The sequence below is a fragment of the Abrus precatorius genome, unplaced genomic scaffold (assembly GCF_003935025.1).
Source record: "Abrus precatorius isolate BTA unplaced genomic scaffold, Abrus_2018 Scaffold11, whole genome shotgun sequence".
In the NCBI taxonomy this organism is placed as follows: domain Eukaryota; kingdom Viridiplantae; phylum Streptophyta; class Magnoliopsida; order Fabales; family Fabaceae; genus Abrus; species Abrus precatorius.
In genome coordinates this window covers 28373601-28388153 of record NW_020874303.1, presented here as the reverse complement: position 1 = coordinate 28388153, position 14553 = coordinate 28373601, and the positions used below count along the sequence as shown (strand labels likewise).

General features: G+C 30.5%; 1 protein-coding gene across 2 annotated transcripts; it reads right to left on the bottom strand.

Moving 5' to 3' along the window:
- Nucleotides 1-694: 694 nt before the first annotated feature.
- LOC113853627 (pre-mRNA-splicing factor ATP-dependent RNA helicase DEAH7) lies at nucleotides 695-10192 on the bottom strand. 2 transcript variants are annotated; one of them, XM_027484105.1, is made up of 18 exons: nucleotides 10076-10192; nucleotides 9859-9951; nucleotides 9642-9777; nucleotides 9271-9492; nucleotides 8554-8624; nucleotides 7356-7566; nucleotides 6938-7108; nucleotides 6665-6810; nucleotides 6356-6453; nucleotides 5861-5969; nucleotides 4777-4954; nucleotides 4450-4679; nucleotides 4185-4361; nucleotides 3570-3641; nucleotides 3236-3412; nucleotides 3001-3062; nucleotides 2748-2900; nucleotides 695-2670 (listed from the first exon to the last, which is right to left on the bottom strand). In XM_027484105.1, the coding sequence occupies exons 2-18, from the start codon at nucleotides 9862-9864 to the stop codon at nucleotides 1071-1073; spliced, it is 3819 nt and encodes a 1272-aa protein (XP_027339906.1). In that variant the 5' UTR covers nucleotides 9865-9951; nucleotides 10076-10192; the 3' UTR covers nucleotides 695-1070. The 2 variants fall into 2 exon arrangements, with proteins under 2 accessions (XP_027339906.1, XP_027339905.1); XM_027484104.1 differs by having other exon boundaries at nucleotides 9859-10192.
- Between the last annotated feature and the right edge of the window lie 4361 nt (nucleotides 10193-14553).

The window sequence follows — 14553 nt, the reverse complement described above, 5'->3', positions numbered from 1 at the left end:
CAGAAATTAATGAAAAATATTCACAATGTGATTTTTAATACAATTACACATAATTTGTAATGATTTTTTTATTTTTAATTCTTTAATTGGTGTTTTTGATACATTGGTAAAACTCTATTAATTGATTTTTTATTTAAAGCTATTAAGCTAAAAAGATTAAGTTTTACATCACTAAAAAAATAACACCTAATAAGTTAGCCTATTTAAATAAATCAACGACAACAATTATGGATTACTATTATTATTAAATGAATAAATTAACCTTGAATCTTTAATAAACATTTCGAGTGTTGTAAATTTTGATATATTTCTACCTCGTACTGAAGCGAGTGTTGCACGACTCTCGATGCATGCCATTTTTTCAGATGACGCTGATGAACTATAATTCTACCTGGTTTTTTTATTCTTCTTTTTTTCTCTAGATTCCTTCCTTCCCTCGAAGAGGGTTAGATCTTGCTTGTACATAATACGACTGTTGTAAGACTACTCCCGCTACACGTTAACACAAGAATGTTCCTCTCTACTCTCTATCTAAATGATATTGAATTGATTTTGATCTGTCACAATTTAATTGGGGTTACGCTTATCTGAAAGATCACATGTTGGCTTCAACTTCTCCACACGCAATTCCCTTCAATTCCTCGTATGTAAATAAGAATTTTAAAAGTCGATATGGTTTTAACAACAGTAATGCAGCAGTAAAAGGAAAATATGTATAGCAGCGTTAAGGGTGCAAAACAAAATCAAATATGAATGTGCATTACCAATAATTCGTATCAGTAACCAGTAGCAAATTCAACTTTTTTAATGAATCACTAATGCATACTTTTTTCCGGATGAGGGCAAAATCCTAAGAGAAAGGTTTGCTCTGTGACCAGAAATGGACCCAAATCCTGGAAACAGCCTCTTCGCTTACAGAAGGCTGCATTCAGAGAACATTAAATACTCTATTTAGTCTAAGTCTCGTGCAATAAGTCGCCTTCTTTTATTCATACCTTTCTGACTACAGTTAGAATGTCAGCTTCTCTTTCTCGTACGATTCTACCGACATTTCACAGTATTTACAAAATTTACAAACCAAGCTTCTTTGGTCTCAAGAATGTGGAAGAACCCTTTCGCAAACCTGGCATGGAGATTTGCTGTTGATGCTTAGCCATCTTTTCCTTTTCCTTCTGTTTCCGTTCTCTCTCAAACTCTGCTTGCTCCTTCTTCAAATTCTCCATCTCCTCCTCCATAGCAGTTTTCTCTTGTTTCTGTCTCTTCTTATGCTCCAGCAATGATGTATCCGACTCCTTAACAGAGAAAAACATGGGTCCCAGCTCAGCCAGCCACTGGGGCTCCACCGCTGTGGCACACTGCATGTACTCCTTCGTGGTCAGGATTAACTCATGATAAACCACATACTCAGGAGTGCAACCCATGCCAAAGAGAGCACTACTGGGATGTAGATGACATGGCATTCCGTTCCGGCAATTAACATACTCCCCCACACCCTTTAATCTTGCTGCATTGTGGAAGTATGCTGAACAAATTGCTTTTCTGACAATGTCGGTATCAGGCCAACTTGAGGTTAGAGGAATCTTTAAAGTCTTGAGAATATCAAGCAATTGGGATCTCACCTCTCTGGCCTTGCGTAGACCCTTAACATGCAAAAAATGATCATTGCACCAATCACCTCTGTAATCATGCTGTTTCCATTGCTGATAAACGTTGTACAGGGTTAAATGATCAGATTCTGGAACAAAAAATCTTTCCCGCGCAGCATCGCTCTCCTCTGCTCGGTCCTTGGGTCTAAAGAAAACAGATGGCACTGAAAGCATGGAAACAATTGTCAAAACCTCCTCAACACACCCCAACTGTTCACCCATCAAAAGCATCTTAGCAAGCGGAGGGTCCAGTGGAAATTCAACCATTTTCCAGCCAAGATCAGTTAATCCCCCCACATTGTTAAGGGCACCTAACACCCATAACTGGTACATAGAATTGAGAATATTATCTTGCGGAGGTGGGTCCATGAAATCAAAATCAAGTAAATTTTCAACTTTTAGAGATTTCAGCAACAAGACCACATTGCCCAGATTAGTCCTCTGAATCTCCGGAACAGGACTGGGCAACATTTCATTTAGGTAAGCACTCTCAGTATACAACCGATAGCATGTACCAGGGCCAGTTCTACCAGCTCGACCAGAACGTTGGTCAGCAGCAGCACGGCTAACAGGGAAGACCTGGAGGGCATCCATGCCCATCCTAGGGTTATAAACCTTCATTTTACCATAGCCAGTGTCTATGACATAGAAGATACCATCAACAGTTAATGATGTCTCAGCAATATTAGTAGCTACAATGCATTTGCGGGCTCCATCTTCAGCTTTCTGGAATATCTTTGCTTGCAAGTCAGCAGGAAGCTGAGAATATATGGGAAGAATCAAGAGTTTAGGAACTGCTTTGTTTGAAGATGACACCATCTGCTCCATTCTTTCAGCAAGGGCATAGCAAGCTGCCTCAATCTCATCTTGGCCAGTCATGAAGATAAGGATGTCACCAGGAGGGCTGGTTATGTGAATAGTCATAGCCTGCTTCACTGCACCTTCAACGTAATCTTCAACTGGAGTTTTACTCCATAATATATTCACAGGAAATGTTCGCCCAGGAATATGAAAAATTGGTACACTGCAAGGATCCCCCAATTAGGTCAAAGCAAACAAGGTTAACAATAATGAACAATCCTGCACGAGGAACTAAACTACCTTCCAAAGAAATTTGAAAATTTTTGTGCATTCAGAGTTGCTGATGTAACTATCAGCTTGAAATCACGACGTTGGGCAACAACTTTCTTCAATATTCCAAAAAGAACATCCGTGCTTAATGATCTTTCATGGGCTTCGTCCATGACAATAACCCTGAAACAGTTTGAAACCACATGACTGGTAACATTGTCTTTATTGCAAACAAACAATGAGGGGTAAATGTGGAGGGAAAATTTTGTTAATATTTTCATACCGATACTTGTCTAGATCAGAGTCTTTGAGTGTTTCACGTAGAAGTACCCCATCAGTCATGTACTGTAAAATTTAACCCCAAAAATTTAGAAGATAGCACAAGTTTATGATTAATATGTAGACAATACACAAACTTACAGCAGAGGCTACTCTCAGAATGAAAAGAAATGACAATTAATAGCAGTGTAATATCAAGAACAATAATAAATTTTAACTCTATAAACTCGAGAATTCACCTTTATAATGGTACTTGGCCCAGTCACATCCTCAAAACGTATGGCATAGCCAACTTTACCGCCCAATTCTGTATCCATCTCCTCGCTAACTCTCTTGGCAACACTCATAGCTGCCACACGCCGAGGCTGGGTGCAGCCTACTAGACCACCAACAGTATAGCCATCCTCATGCAGATACTGTTCAGGAACCCAAATGTCAAATTCCATTTCAATGAATATAAATATCTATTTCTGACAAATCCAAGAGATTCTTATGTCTTTTTTTTTTCTTGATTGGATAAACATTAATTAATAATATAAGACACAACAAAAAGAAAAGAGAAGACAATAAAACCTGTGTCAATTGCGTTGTCTTTCCTGAACCAGTTTCTCCCACCACTACTATCACCTGATTTTCACGAATCACCTACACATTGTATATCAAGAAAATTATTTCAATAACATTTTATCTGCATTTAGAAACAGAAAATCCAAGTGGAAACAATACTATTGAAGGTAAGACAAAGCTGAATCAAAACATATTGATAAAAGAACAGAGCAATCCAAACAAGCAGGTAAAACGGTGAACTTACAAATAAATGCATGACCAATAGGATGAGAGAAGGAAAAGGGATCTGGTTTGTGTATATATCAAAATCATATAATGATAAATATAGTTTTATATCCAAGTCAATTAGCAACATAATCAGTAAAATAAAAAGGAACAATATTGTGTTGCCAAGCTTAATCCCAGCCCCCATTCACAGATTAAAACTATAGGTCTTAATGAATGACTAAGATACCCATTGTCCTAAATTTGAACATTTACCCTCAGTGATTGTGATCATTAATTAGGAATTACTTTGATCTGAAAGAATGAATTCCCATAGGTTCCTTACATTTTCACAAAAAGCAACCTTAACAATTACTATCACATCACGCATGTATAACCAAGAAAAGAAAAACCAACCTGTAATAACTCTTCTCTCACTGAAAAAATAGGCAGATACTTTCTCTGCTCCGCAATGCTTTTTGACTTAGCAAATTCACTCACAGCTTCTCCCTTCTTCAAATGCTGTGAAAACTTGGCTTCCTCCTTAAAATCAATTTCACCATCTTCCCCCACTACAGCAGTGTCTGCATCAATCTGGCATTTGCAAAACAATTAAATAGAATGAAGTCAATGAAAAAATGAAGCAAAGGGACACAAAATACTCCAAAATCCAGAAGAATACCTGCTCTGCTGTTTTTTCAACACCTAAGATATCACCAAGTTTTGAACCTGCAAGTTCCCAAAAGCGTTGGCGAGATTTGTTCATACTCTGCTTCTCATGGATTTCCCTGACCAGACCAGATCCTTTACGAGATATTATAGCCATATCAGATGTTGGATCTTTTATTGGCATAATTGGCTCTGCCTGCTTAGTAAAAACAACTCTGCCATCAAGGAAAGGAGGCTTTGTATCTGACCAAGAGGGACAAATAATCAATCAAAATTGAAGTGATACAATACAGTAAGCAAACTGCATTAAAAGGTAAAAATTGGCCAGATGAATATTTACCATGCACAAGAAGAATAACTTTGCGTTCTTCCTCATCATCAAATTCTGTCTGAACTTCTGTACCTCTAACAGCCCCTGATCTCAACAGTTGCCGATCCTCCCATTGAGCATTATCAGCCGTGAGCTGAGACAACCTTTTGCTCTGAGCAAGGGACATCTTAGTCCCATCTCTTCGGACCTATGTTATTAATAAAAACTCTTATCATCAACTCGTACCAACTTGCTTTAGTCTAAAAAGCATACACCAATGCATTCACTTTATATATAAGATGAAACATGAACATTTCACCACATACAAGAAGAAGAAAACATGCGAATAGTACATATAGCATATTGCAAATACCACTTCTAAAACAAATGGTTGTTGCAAGAATAGTTAATTTTGCAAGCCAATCTCCACAGTTAAAATGCATATATAGAGAGGAAAGGTACAACTTAACCACATTTCACTTCATTGCAAACACAAACATCTAGTATCAAGTTCCTTCAACAGAGAATTACAGAAAACTATATGTCCAGTTGCAAACTTGGGCAATTTAAAGTTCCAAAACTACACATTATTGATTGGAAAGGTATCATAATCCTAACTCCATGAGACAGAACACAAAACACTGGAATTGGATACAGTATAAGCACCATCCACAACATTAATTTTCTGGTTTATTTAATCAAGGCATTCAAATGCCAATAACCCAAAAGCCACCTAAGAATTAAAATAGAATATTACAACATAAAAATATGCATATCTAGCTTACCACACCATGACCAAGCATGTGAACAAAGACAAACATTCACAAACTTATGATAAATTTCATAAAATTCAATCGCAAGCTAGATGAGATCCAAGTACGCATAACAAAAAGAATCACAATGGAAAAAAATTCCCTGCTATTATCTACAAAATATAAAACATAGGGTGTAAAACTTTTTCCCATACAAGCTTTTAAATTTTTTCAGTTCTCCATATGGCCAGTCAGTCTTTAATTAGTAGCAGGAAGCTCCAAACAGCTCCAAACAGTAACAGTCATGCACTTACAAGTACAGGAAAAGTTAGTTTAAAAAAGATTAAAATTCTATAAGTTACCAGTCTTTTGGCCAACTCAGCCTCTTTTTTCTGAAAGGAAGCTTCATCTCCAAGAAAAACTGATGAGTTATCACCATCAAACATTGTGCTACCTTCCTCTCTATCATACCTTCATAACAACAATTTTAATTTAGATTAAACTACAATATAAAAAAAAAAATAGTTTGTCAATCACACAATATAATGTGAAGTCTGAAAGAATCATCAACAACTTCAGCTCAATCACCACTAAGATAAGGTAAAAATTGAATGATGAGTTAAAATTCAGATCTATACATAAAAGAAGAAAATTTTCAAGCAATCTAAAAATTTAAAGTTAGAACAGGAATTATAAAAGCCAAGCAAAACAAAGGAACCAGCATATTATTCCAATATATTATTAAGCACTCTGATCTCTCTTTCCAAAAGATTCATCTATCGTAACACTCCATATTTCAAATTCAGTGATTTAAAAAGATATCAAAGTAAAATACTTGTCAAACTAGATTTAGATACCATGCTCGGTCAGCATCATATTCCATCTCTAAACGCATGCTTTCAGTAATCTCATACTTGTGGTCTTCACCCAAGTTAGACTTATCCGCCACTTCATCCTGGGGACATGAAATTAGTAATTATATTATTTGATGAAATGGCATGCATATCAAAAGTAACCCATAATAATATGGGTATGAAAAAAGAAAGTTGCGCAACATATTCAGCACCCTGCCTTTTCTTGTGATAGTCAAAATCATTTATGTTCAGCATCTATGATGAATTATCAAATATACCAGAGAACTATCAGACATGAGATGCAAAATATACCTTGTATCTATTTGAAGTTTCAGAAGAAAAAGCAAGTTGATGTGACCTCCCATGATGTCTAGAAATAGAAGATTTGGCTGAAGTTCCAGAAGCACGTATTGGGACAGGAGATGGAGAAACATGGTCCCAAGGAGAAGATGAAGTAACTACATTTAATTCAGCAATAAAACAAAATTATTTCTCAAAGACTACCATGAACAAAGACAAATTAGGAATTACAAACATAAAAAATTTGACATAAACAAAAACAATATTATATTTGGAATGACATACAGGATGAATGAGGAGTGTGCCCCCCCAACCACGGGGACACTAATCGGGCATCAGGTGAGGCACCTACAAACATTGGGGATGGTGAAGGTTGATGATGTCTAGAACTAGAGACACTGTCCCTACGTGGAGTATCTTCCCATTCCCAGCGGCCATCATCCCAGTCAGACCTGCCTGCAAATACAAAAATTGGTAATTCCTAGGTCATAAAGAATCGCTACTTTTCCCAATGCAGTGGTGCTAAATTGCAAATTTGTTATTTGAAATAAAAATCTCTTAAATGTCAATTAAATATAGTTGGAAAAACACAACAAAAAATTTATAGTATTCCAAGCAGATATATCCATGACATTTCTTGCTTCAATAGTTGGATTAATTTAAAAATATAGATGCAAGAAACAGAAAAGAAATAATTACATACCAGGTGTTCGCCTGGAACCTTCATATCTATTTCGCTTTCTACCATATTCACGGTCATACCTACTACGTGAATCCCTCTCTGAATATGATTCCCTACTTTCGTAGTTGTTTCGATGATAATCTCTTCTGCTACCACTTCTTGAATCATCCCTGGGACGCCTCCTCTCACTCCTATGGTTCTCCCTGTCATATCCAGAAGGCGAAGCAGGAACCTTCAAAATTGATATATCAAAATTAGAGATATAAAGCAAACTTTCAAAATAATGATAATTTTATTGAAAGAAAATTGTTAATTGTAGAAGTTAAATGTCAATATTAAGCAATGAAAATGCTGAACATTTATTAATTTTTTTGATACTTTCTATAAAATCTAACAGTCAACATACTCTCCCTTGTTCTTCAGAGCATATCAAGAAAACCAAGTAACTTGAAAGTAACACAATAATCTAAAACGTAAGTTTTTTGATTCCTCCTTTTCTTCACCTTCCCAAACCTGTCTGCTGGTAACAAGTTTGAACTCCAATCCAACACCATTGCTTCAACTAGTAAACAAAAAATGAGCTAACACGCATGCATACAAGGGGTTGGAAGGGGGAGAGGTAGGTTTCAATGTGGCTTGAGTTAAATAACACGAGATTCTATCCTCTTTACTTCCTGCTACACTAAAATTTTCAAACTTGCAAATGGACATGTAAGGAAAAATTAAATGTTAAGGTAATTTTGACATGTCCTCCATATGTTTCGAGACAAACCAGTAAAGAATGATATCACAGGCTAGTAGTTCATTAACGTTTTCTCTAAGATAAGTAAAGCCCACTAATGGAGTTAAAAATAACTATTCAATGGTGAAAGAAATAGACTAATTTTCAATCCTATACTCCATCTTTAGCCTTTACAGATCCAAGAGAAAGGATTACAAAATTAAAAAATAGAGAAAAACAGATTTTAAAAAAATGAACAACGATGTTGTAAATGCTATATTTTAACCCTGAATTGATCATGTCAATATTAATTGAACATTTGATCCTATCAATTTCAAGAAATGCCAGATCATTGGACTACCAAGAAACACTCAAGGGGGAGTTTCAAAAATGAAGTATTTCCTTTGGATAGAATCAGGACACTTTTAAACGTTATTCCTAAAGCAATAAAAAGAAAAGACCATTAAAAATGAAAAGGGAAAGAGAAAATAATCTTACATCTGTACTCATTTGCTCAGTTGAACGAGACCCATGTGTATTACCATAGTGATCTTCAGTCACAGAACTTTCTGCGCAGACAAAGTCACCGAACCTTCAGATGTTATTGTTTGGTTTTCTTGAGGAAAAAGATTAATGCCTAAATTCCACAAATACACATGCAAAAAAGCAATGCACACACTACTAAAACAACTTTAAATCGTCATTAACCCTTTGTACTACACTGATTGAGCTGAACTGGAGAATTTTCCTTTACAATTACCCTTTGTACTACACTGATCACTCACTTTACATATCCAAAAAGCTTTGTATCTGCCATTTCATCAATTTCTTCCCTTCAACAACTCCTCACGTGACGAAATATATCAAGCAATGAAGAAAATAAATTGTACTTCCACCTCAAGTGTATAATTAGTATCAACCTCCTTAATGGAAGTCGAGTGAGAGATATCTTAATATCCCCTTCATGAGTACCCACTTTAAAGTAAAAAATCCATTCAGACTTTATCAACAGCATTCATTTGCAACAATAAAAACATACAAAAGCAAGAACAAAATTAAAATGTTACTGCCCAAATGGAAGAGTGATATGCTATTCATATATATAACCTGTATTTGAAAATGAAACATTACCTAACAAAATACTAGGAGCAATGTTAGCAACACATATATACAAAGAAAATTTAACAATAGAATTCACCAAAAAAAAAAAATTACCTGTATGCGACGATGTTTCATGGGTCGTTTCACGATATCTCCTACTAGCGTGTCTGCGTGTACCCACATTACCATCATGCCCACTTTCATCATCAACAGAAGACTCGGACTTATCTTCATCCTCTGCAGATGCTGCAATGGAAGTGGTTCTTTCTTTTGGTACCTTGAATCCCCCATCATATTGAGACCCTCCCCGTTTTGCATTGGCGAGGGCATCAAGTCCTGTTAGAACATTCATTAAAATAATTTTGAAAAAATAAAAATAAAAATCAGCATTCAGTGCTTAAGAATATAAAACACTCTAATAGACAAGCAATAGAACTAAAACAGAGACGCGTGATTCAAAAATTCATATAAAAACAAAACAAAACCTAAGCGAGATTTTCTTTCTGGAGGCACGTAAACTACTCTATCTCCATCCTTTCCAGGAACAAAGAGTCCACCACCCGAAGGCTTCTCTGGTTCCAATGTCATCGTAGTCTTGTCTATGTCAACGACTCCATCATTCTATTCACAAACAACAACAATCAGAAGCAATGAATTACAAACCGTTGACCAATGAGCAACGGAAACGAATATGATACTAACCTCCATGATGTGAATTTTAGTGTCAAAATCTACACGGAAAAATCTTCGAAAGAGCAATTCGGATTCCTTCTCCGAGTGAAGAGTGAAGGGAAACTAAGCAAATAAGTATATTCGCATTACGAAAACCCTAATCGAGAGACGCAGCAGAAGAAATTGAGAAATTCGAAATTGAATAGGAAGTATATGAAATTTAGGGATCCAAAATTAAGCTACACACTCCATCGCATTCACAATAGTTATGCGAACGTCGACGATGCAAGCAATGAGGCGGCACGCCACTCCTTTTGATTTCTAACTTCTATTTCTCTTCCGACCGACTTCACCCAGAGACCACAAAGGAAAGTTTTCAATCAATCATTTTATTTTAAATTAATTTTTTTTCATTTAACCAAAAATAATATTTCCTCGAATAAAAAATTATTCTTTATTACGGGTGTTAAAAAATTTAGTTTTATAAATCTAATCTATAACTAACATTAAATTATTTTAAAAATTTAGATATACAATAAATTAATATTTTTATTAATCACATTTATATAATTAATTTAATGTTTAAATTTATTTTTTAAAATAAGCTTTTTTTATTTATTTAAATTCTATATATAAAATTATTGTCTTATATTTTTACTTATTAATCCTTCATGCTATAGTAATTTACAAAATTTTACTATAATTATATTTTGTCACTAATTTTTTTAATAATCTTAATTCTTCTAATTAAAATTAAATTTTAAAATAATTAAAGATAGTAAAATATAATAAATATTTTTAAATTAATTATTATTATTATTTTTATATTTATGTTTATTTTTTAATTTTTAAAATATTATAACATAATATTTTATTATTATTTATATTATTAATTTTTATTTTTACAGATTTTAATTTATATTTTTATTATAAATTTTGTTTAATAAAAATAAATTAAAAATAATAATAAATATTTATACACTTCTACAAAATATAATATATTAATAAATATTATTAAAATCTTTTTAAAATGCACTAATTTAATATAACGTTTTGTATAATAAATTATTTTTATTTTAAAAGTAAAATTTGAAAATTATTTTTGCATTAAAAATTAAATTTAAAACTACTTTAACATAAAACTAAATTTAAAAATAGTTTTGATAAAATTAAATTTAAAAATAATTTTACTGTAAATTTAAATTTTAAAATTATTTTTGAACATATTAAAAAAAATTAAATAATTTAAAATTTAATTCATATAATTAAGTTGTGTGATGGATAGATGATAAAAAGTATAATATATTTAAATATTTATTATTTTAATAAAATATAAAAATAAAAAAATTTATTAATAAATTAAAATATATGCAAATATTTTCTTAACATATATTGTTAATTCCTTTAGAGAGGTAATAATTAGAATACTCTTTGTATTCATATGCAAATATAATGATATTATTTATTATAAAATTTAAATATTTTTTAATATAATAATTTAATAATAATAAAAAAATATTTATAGTATATTTTTATCATGTATAAAAATTATTTAAAAACAGTTTTAAACTAAATTCAAATTTTAAAATTAAATTTAAATTAATTTTTAGAAAAATTAAAATGAATTGGTTTATAATCTAATTCATATAATTTAATTTTAAATAGATCTAGATTAATTTTTTAAAAATCTAATTCACGAACACCTGAGTCCTGTTTTTTACTTTCCTTGTATTACAGCAAAATTAAGATAATTATTCTTTTATTGGATAATTTATATATATATTTATTTATTTATTTTATTTTATTTTTACTTTGATGAAAGGAAAATATCTTTTTAATAAAAAATAATATATTTGTGTATATTTAAATTTATACAAATTTAATCTTTAAAAAATAAATTTTATGAGAAAATAATTATAATTTTTTTTTTATGGAGGGTTGATCACTATAATCTACAAGTTATATGAGCTGATCATAAAAATTAATAATCATTATAATTTTAACTTTCTAGAATACAATTAGTTAACCGAAGATGAGTTCATATTTATTTTCACGACTTTGTGTTTATTTACATGAATCAATCATGGAATGAAAGGTTGATATGAAAAATATTAAAATAACAAATTGTATCTAAATTTAATATACAACAAAATTAACTACTCAAATAACTTATGAATCTAAAGTAATAAATATGAATACAATTAATTACTAAATAAAAACTTAAAATTTGATGATTATACTTTTTAAATAATTATAACATAAAAAATGTTGTATTGTTGAAAAATTATAATTTCTAATAACCGATATCAACTGAAACCATAATACAAGTGATAAAATTTAATGAGGTCTTTATTTAAAAAAATCATCTAATTTAACTATAAATAATACACTAAGATTAAATTTGGATGATTCAAATAAAATTTTAAATTCAATTCAATCCAATTTAGAGAAAGGTGAAATATTTAAAATTACAGCTAAGGATGACAATGAGTAAAACACTTGATAAGTACTCGCAAAATTTATCCTTAACGAATAAGGTATTTATTTACTAAACGAGTAGAGGTATGAATATAAAAAAATATCCGCACATTTTAATTGAAATTTGTGTGGATATGGATCACATCGCCCTATTCCTGTAAGTATATATATATATATTATTAATTATGCTACTTATATGAGGAAGTTTTAATTCAAAAGCTCATGATGAGGGAAAATTAGGGTTAATACTTTATATATTTGGATACATTTTTTTATAATCATTAACAATCATATGATCATATAAGTTATTCCAAAATTTACCCTATTAAGAATTGTGCTTTAGGAGTCTGACTTACAGAAAAAGATCTAACTTATTATTACTTATAAATTTCAGAGATTAAGTATGACAACTTTTATACAAAAGTAAATCTAAAATTCTATTATAATTATTATTATTATTTCTAATTATCTTTATTATTCTAATTTTATATAATCTCATTTAAATAATGTTTTACTTACAATGGAACAACTATGAATTTAAGAAAATAATAACTTAATCTACTTTTATTTTTTAGAAGTTTTTTGAAGATATTTTTGTTAAATTTCAGTTAAGATAAATATTTCACTTTTTTATTTTATATAATTTTATATCTTATATTTTTTACTTAGTTCAAAGTTCATTTATAGGTTATAATTATTTTATTTTTTGAATGGACAAATTTTCTATTTTGAAATTTTAAGTGATATTGTCTATTAATTTATAACTCTATGTTTTCAAAAAAAAAATAAAATTATGCAAAATAAAAGGTTGAGAAATTTCATATAAATATTTATACTACTCAAATAGAAAAATGCATATTTAAAAATATAAAAATTTATCTAATTAAATTTATTTTATAAAATTAACATAAAAATATATTTACCAATAAAATAAAATATAATTTTTTTTTCATATTTTTAATAAAAAAATTTATTTACTATTTTATATCATTTAATTAGACTAATACAATTTAATTATTACATGATTAATATTAGATTGACTTTTAAAAAATATATATTTATATATAACACATACAAAATGTTTTAAAATTTAATGGTTAAAATTATGTGATATTATATTGACTTAAGTTAAATAAAATTTTTTATTTATGTTCTTACTATAGGTAATAACAAATGGTTAGAAGTGGTATTGTTTTTTATCTTTACTTGAACTTTGTTCGGTAAAATTATATAAGTATATTTTTTTATAAGTACTTTTTATTGTTATATACATAACATAAATGGGGACACACATTGTGACATTTATACTAATCTAATGATGTATCTATTAGATTAAAAAAAGAATCAACAAAATTATCTTTTATTTTTCAAGCATACAATTTGTTATTTGGTGAATCCATAAATATAGTATCTTTTATATAAATTTTGATTAGACTGATTAATAAGAAAGAATAAACTCAATAAAAAATTTTCAAAGAAATTCAGATTTATATACAAAAATGAGTATCATTACTATTATTAATCAATATTTATCAAAAACAAGAGAAAGAGGAAAGTTTTCTTTCCATTTTTTTATAGTAAAAAATTCATTTATATCTATTATTTCAATTTATATTCCTAAATTTTGTTAATTCTTTATAAGTTTTTTTTTATGGGAACAAGTATGAGTATGCGAGTATTTAGAGAATAAAAATACAAGAATTAAAAATACTACCCACATAAATATAAATTAGATACAAATATTTTTTTTGAAATATAGATATGAAAAAAAATGAGTAACTATCCATACTTTACCCATTGTAGCACCCGGTGGTCTTTAACTACCAGCTAGGTTTGGGTGGAATGAGGATCACGTTCGACTATATTCTGAGGTTGTTGGGTAACATTCATGTCTAGTATAACATTACACATACTCTGATACATTTTTTTAACACACTTTTTAACTACAGATTGAAATTTATATTACAAAAATATACGAGTCACACTTCTAATTTTGTAGCTAGCATTCCTCTTCATTTCTATATTTCTTCTTTAATTGTGAAAGTGAACGGGCTTTGGGCAAGGAAAATGAGACAGCAATTGACTGCCTGGGATTTAGCATTAAGGTTTGGTTTGGAGTTGCAATTATTATCGTAGAACTACTTGTTGAGACCTTCAAATCTGTAACGTTGTAGTGACTACATACAACAGTAACAATTATTCGAGGTACATAAACATTATTTGGTCACTTGTTGCTGTCACATAAGA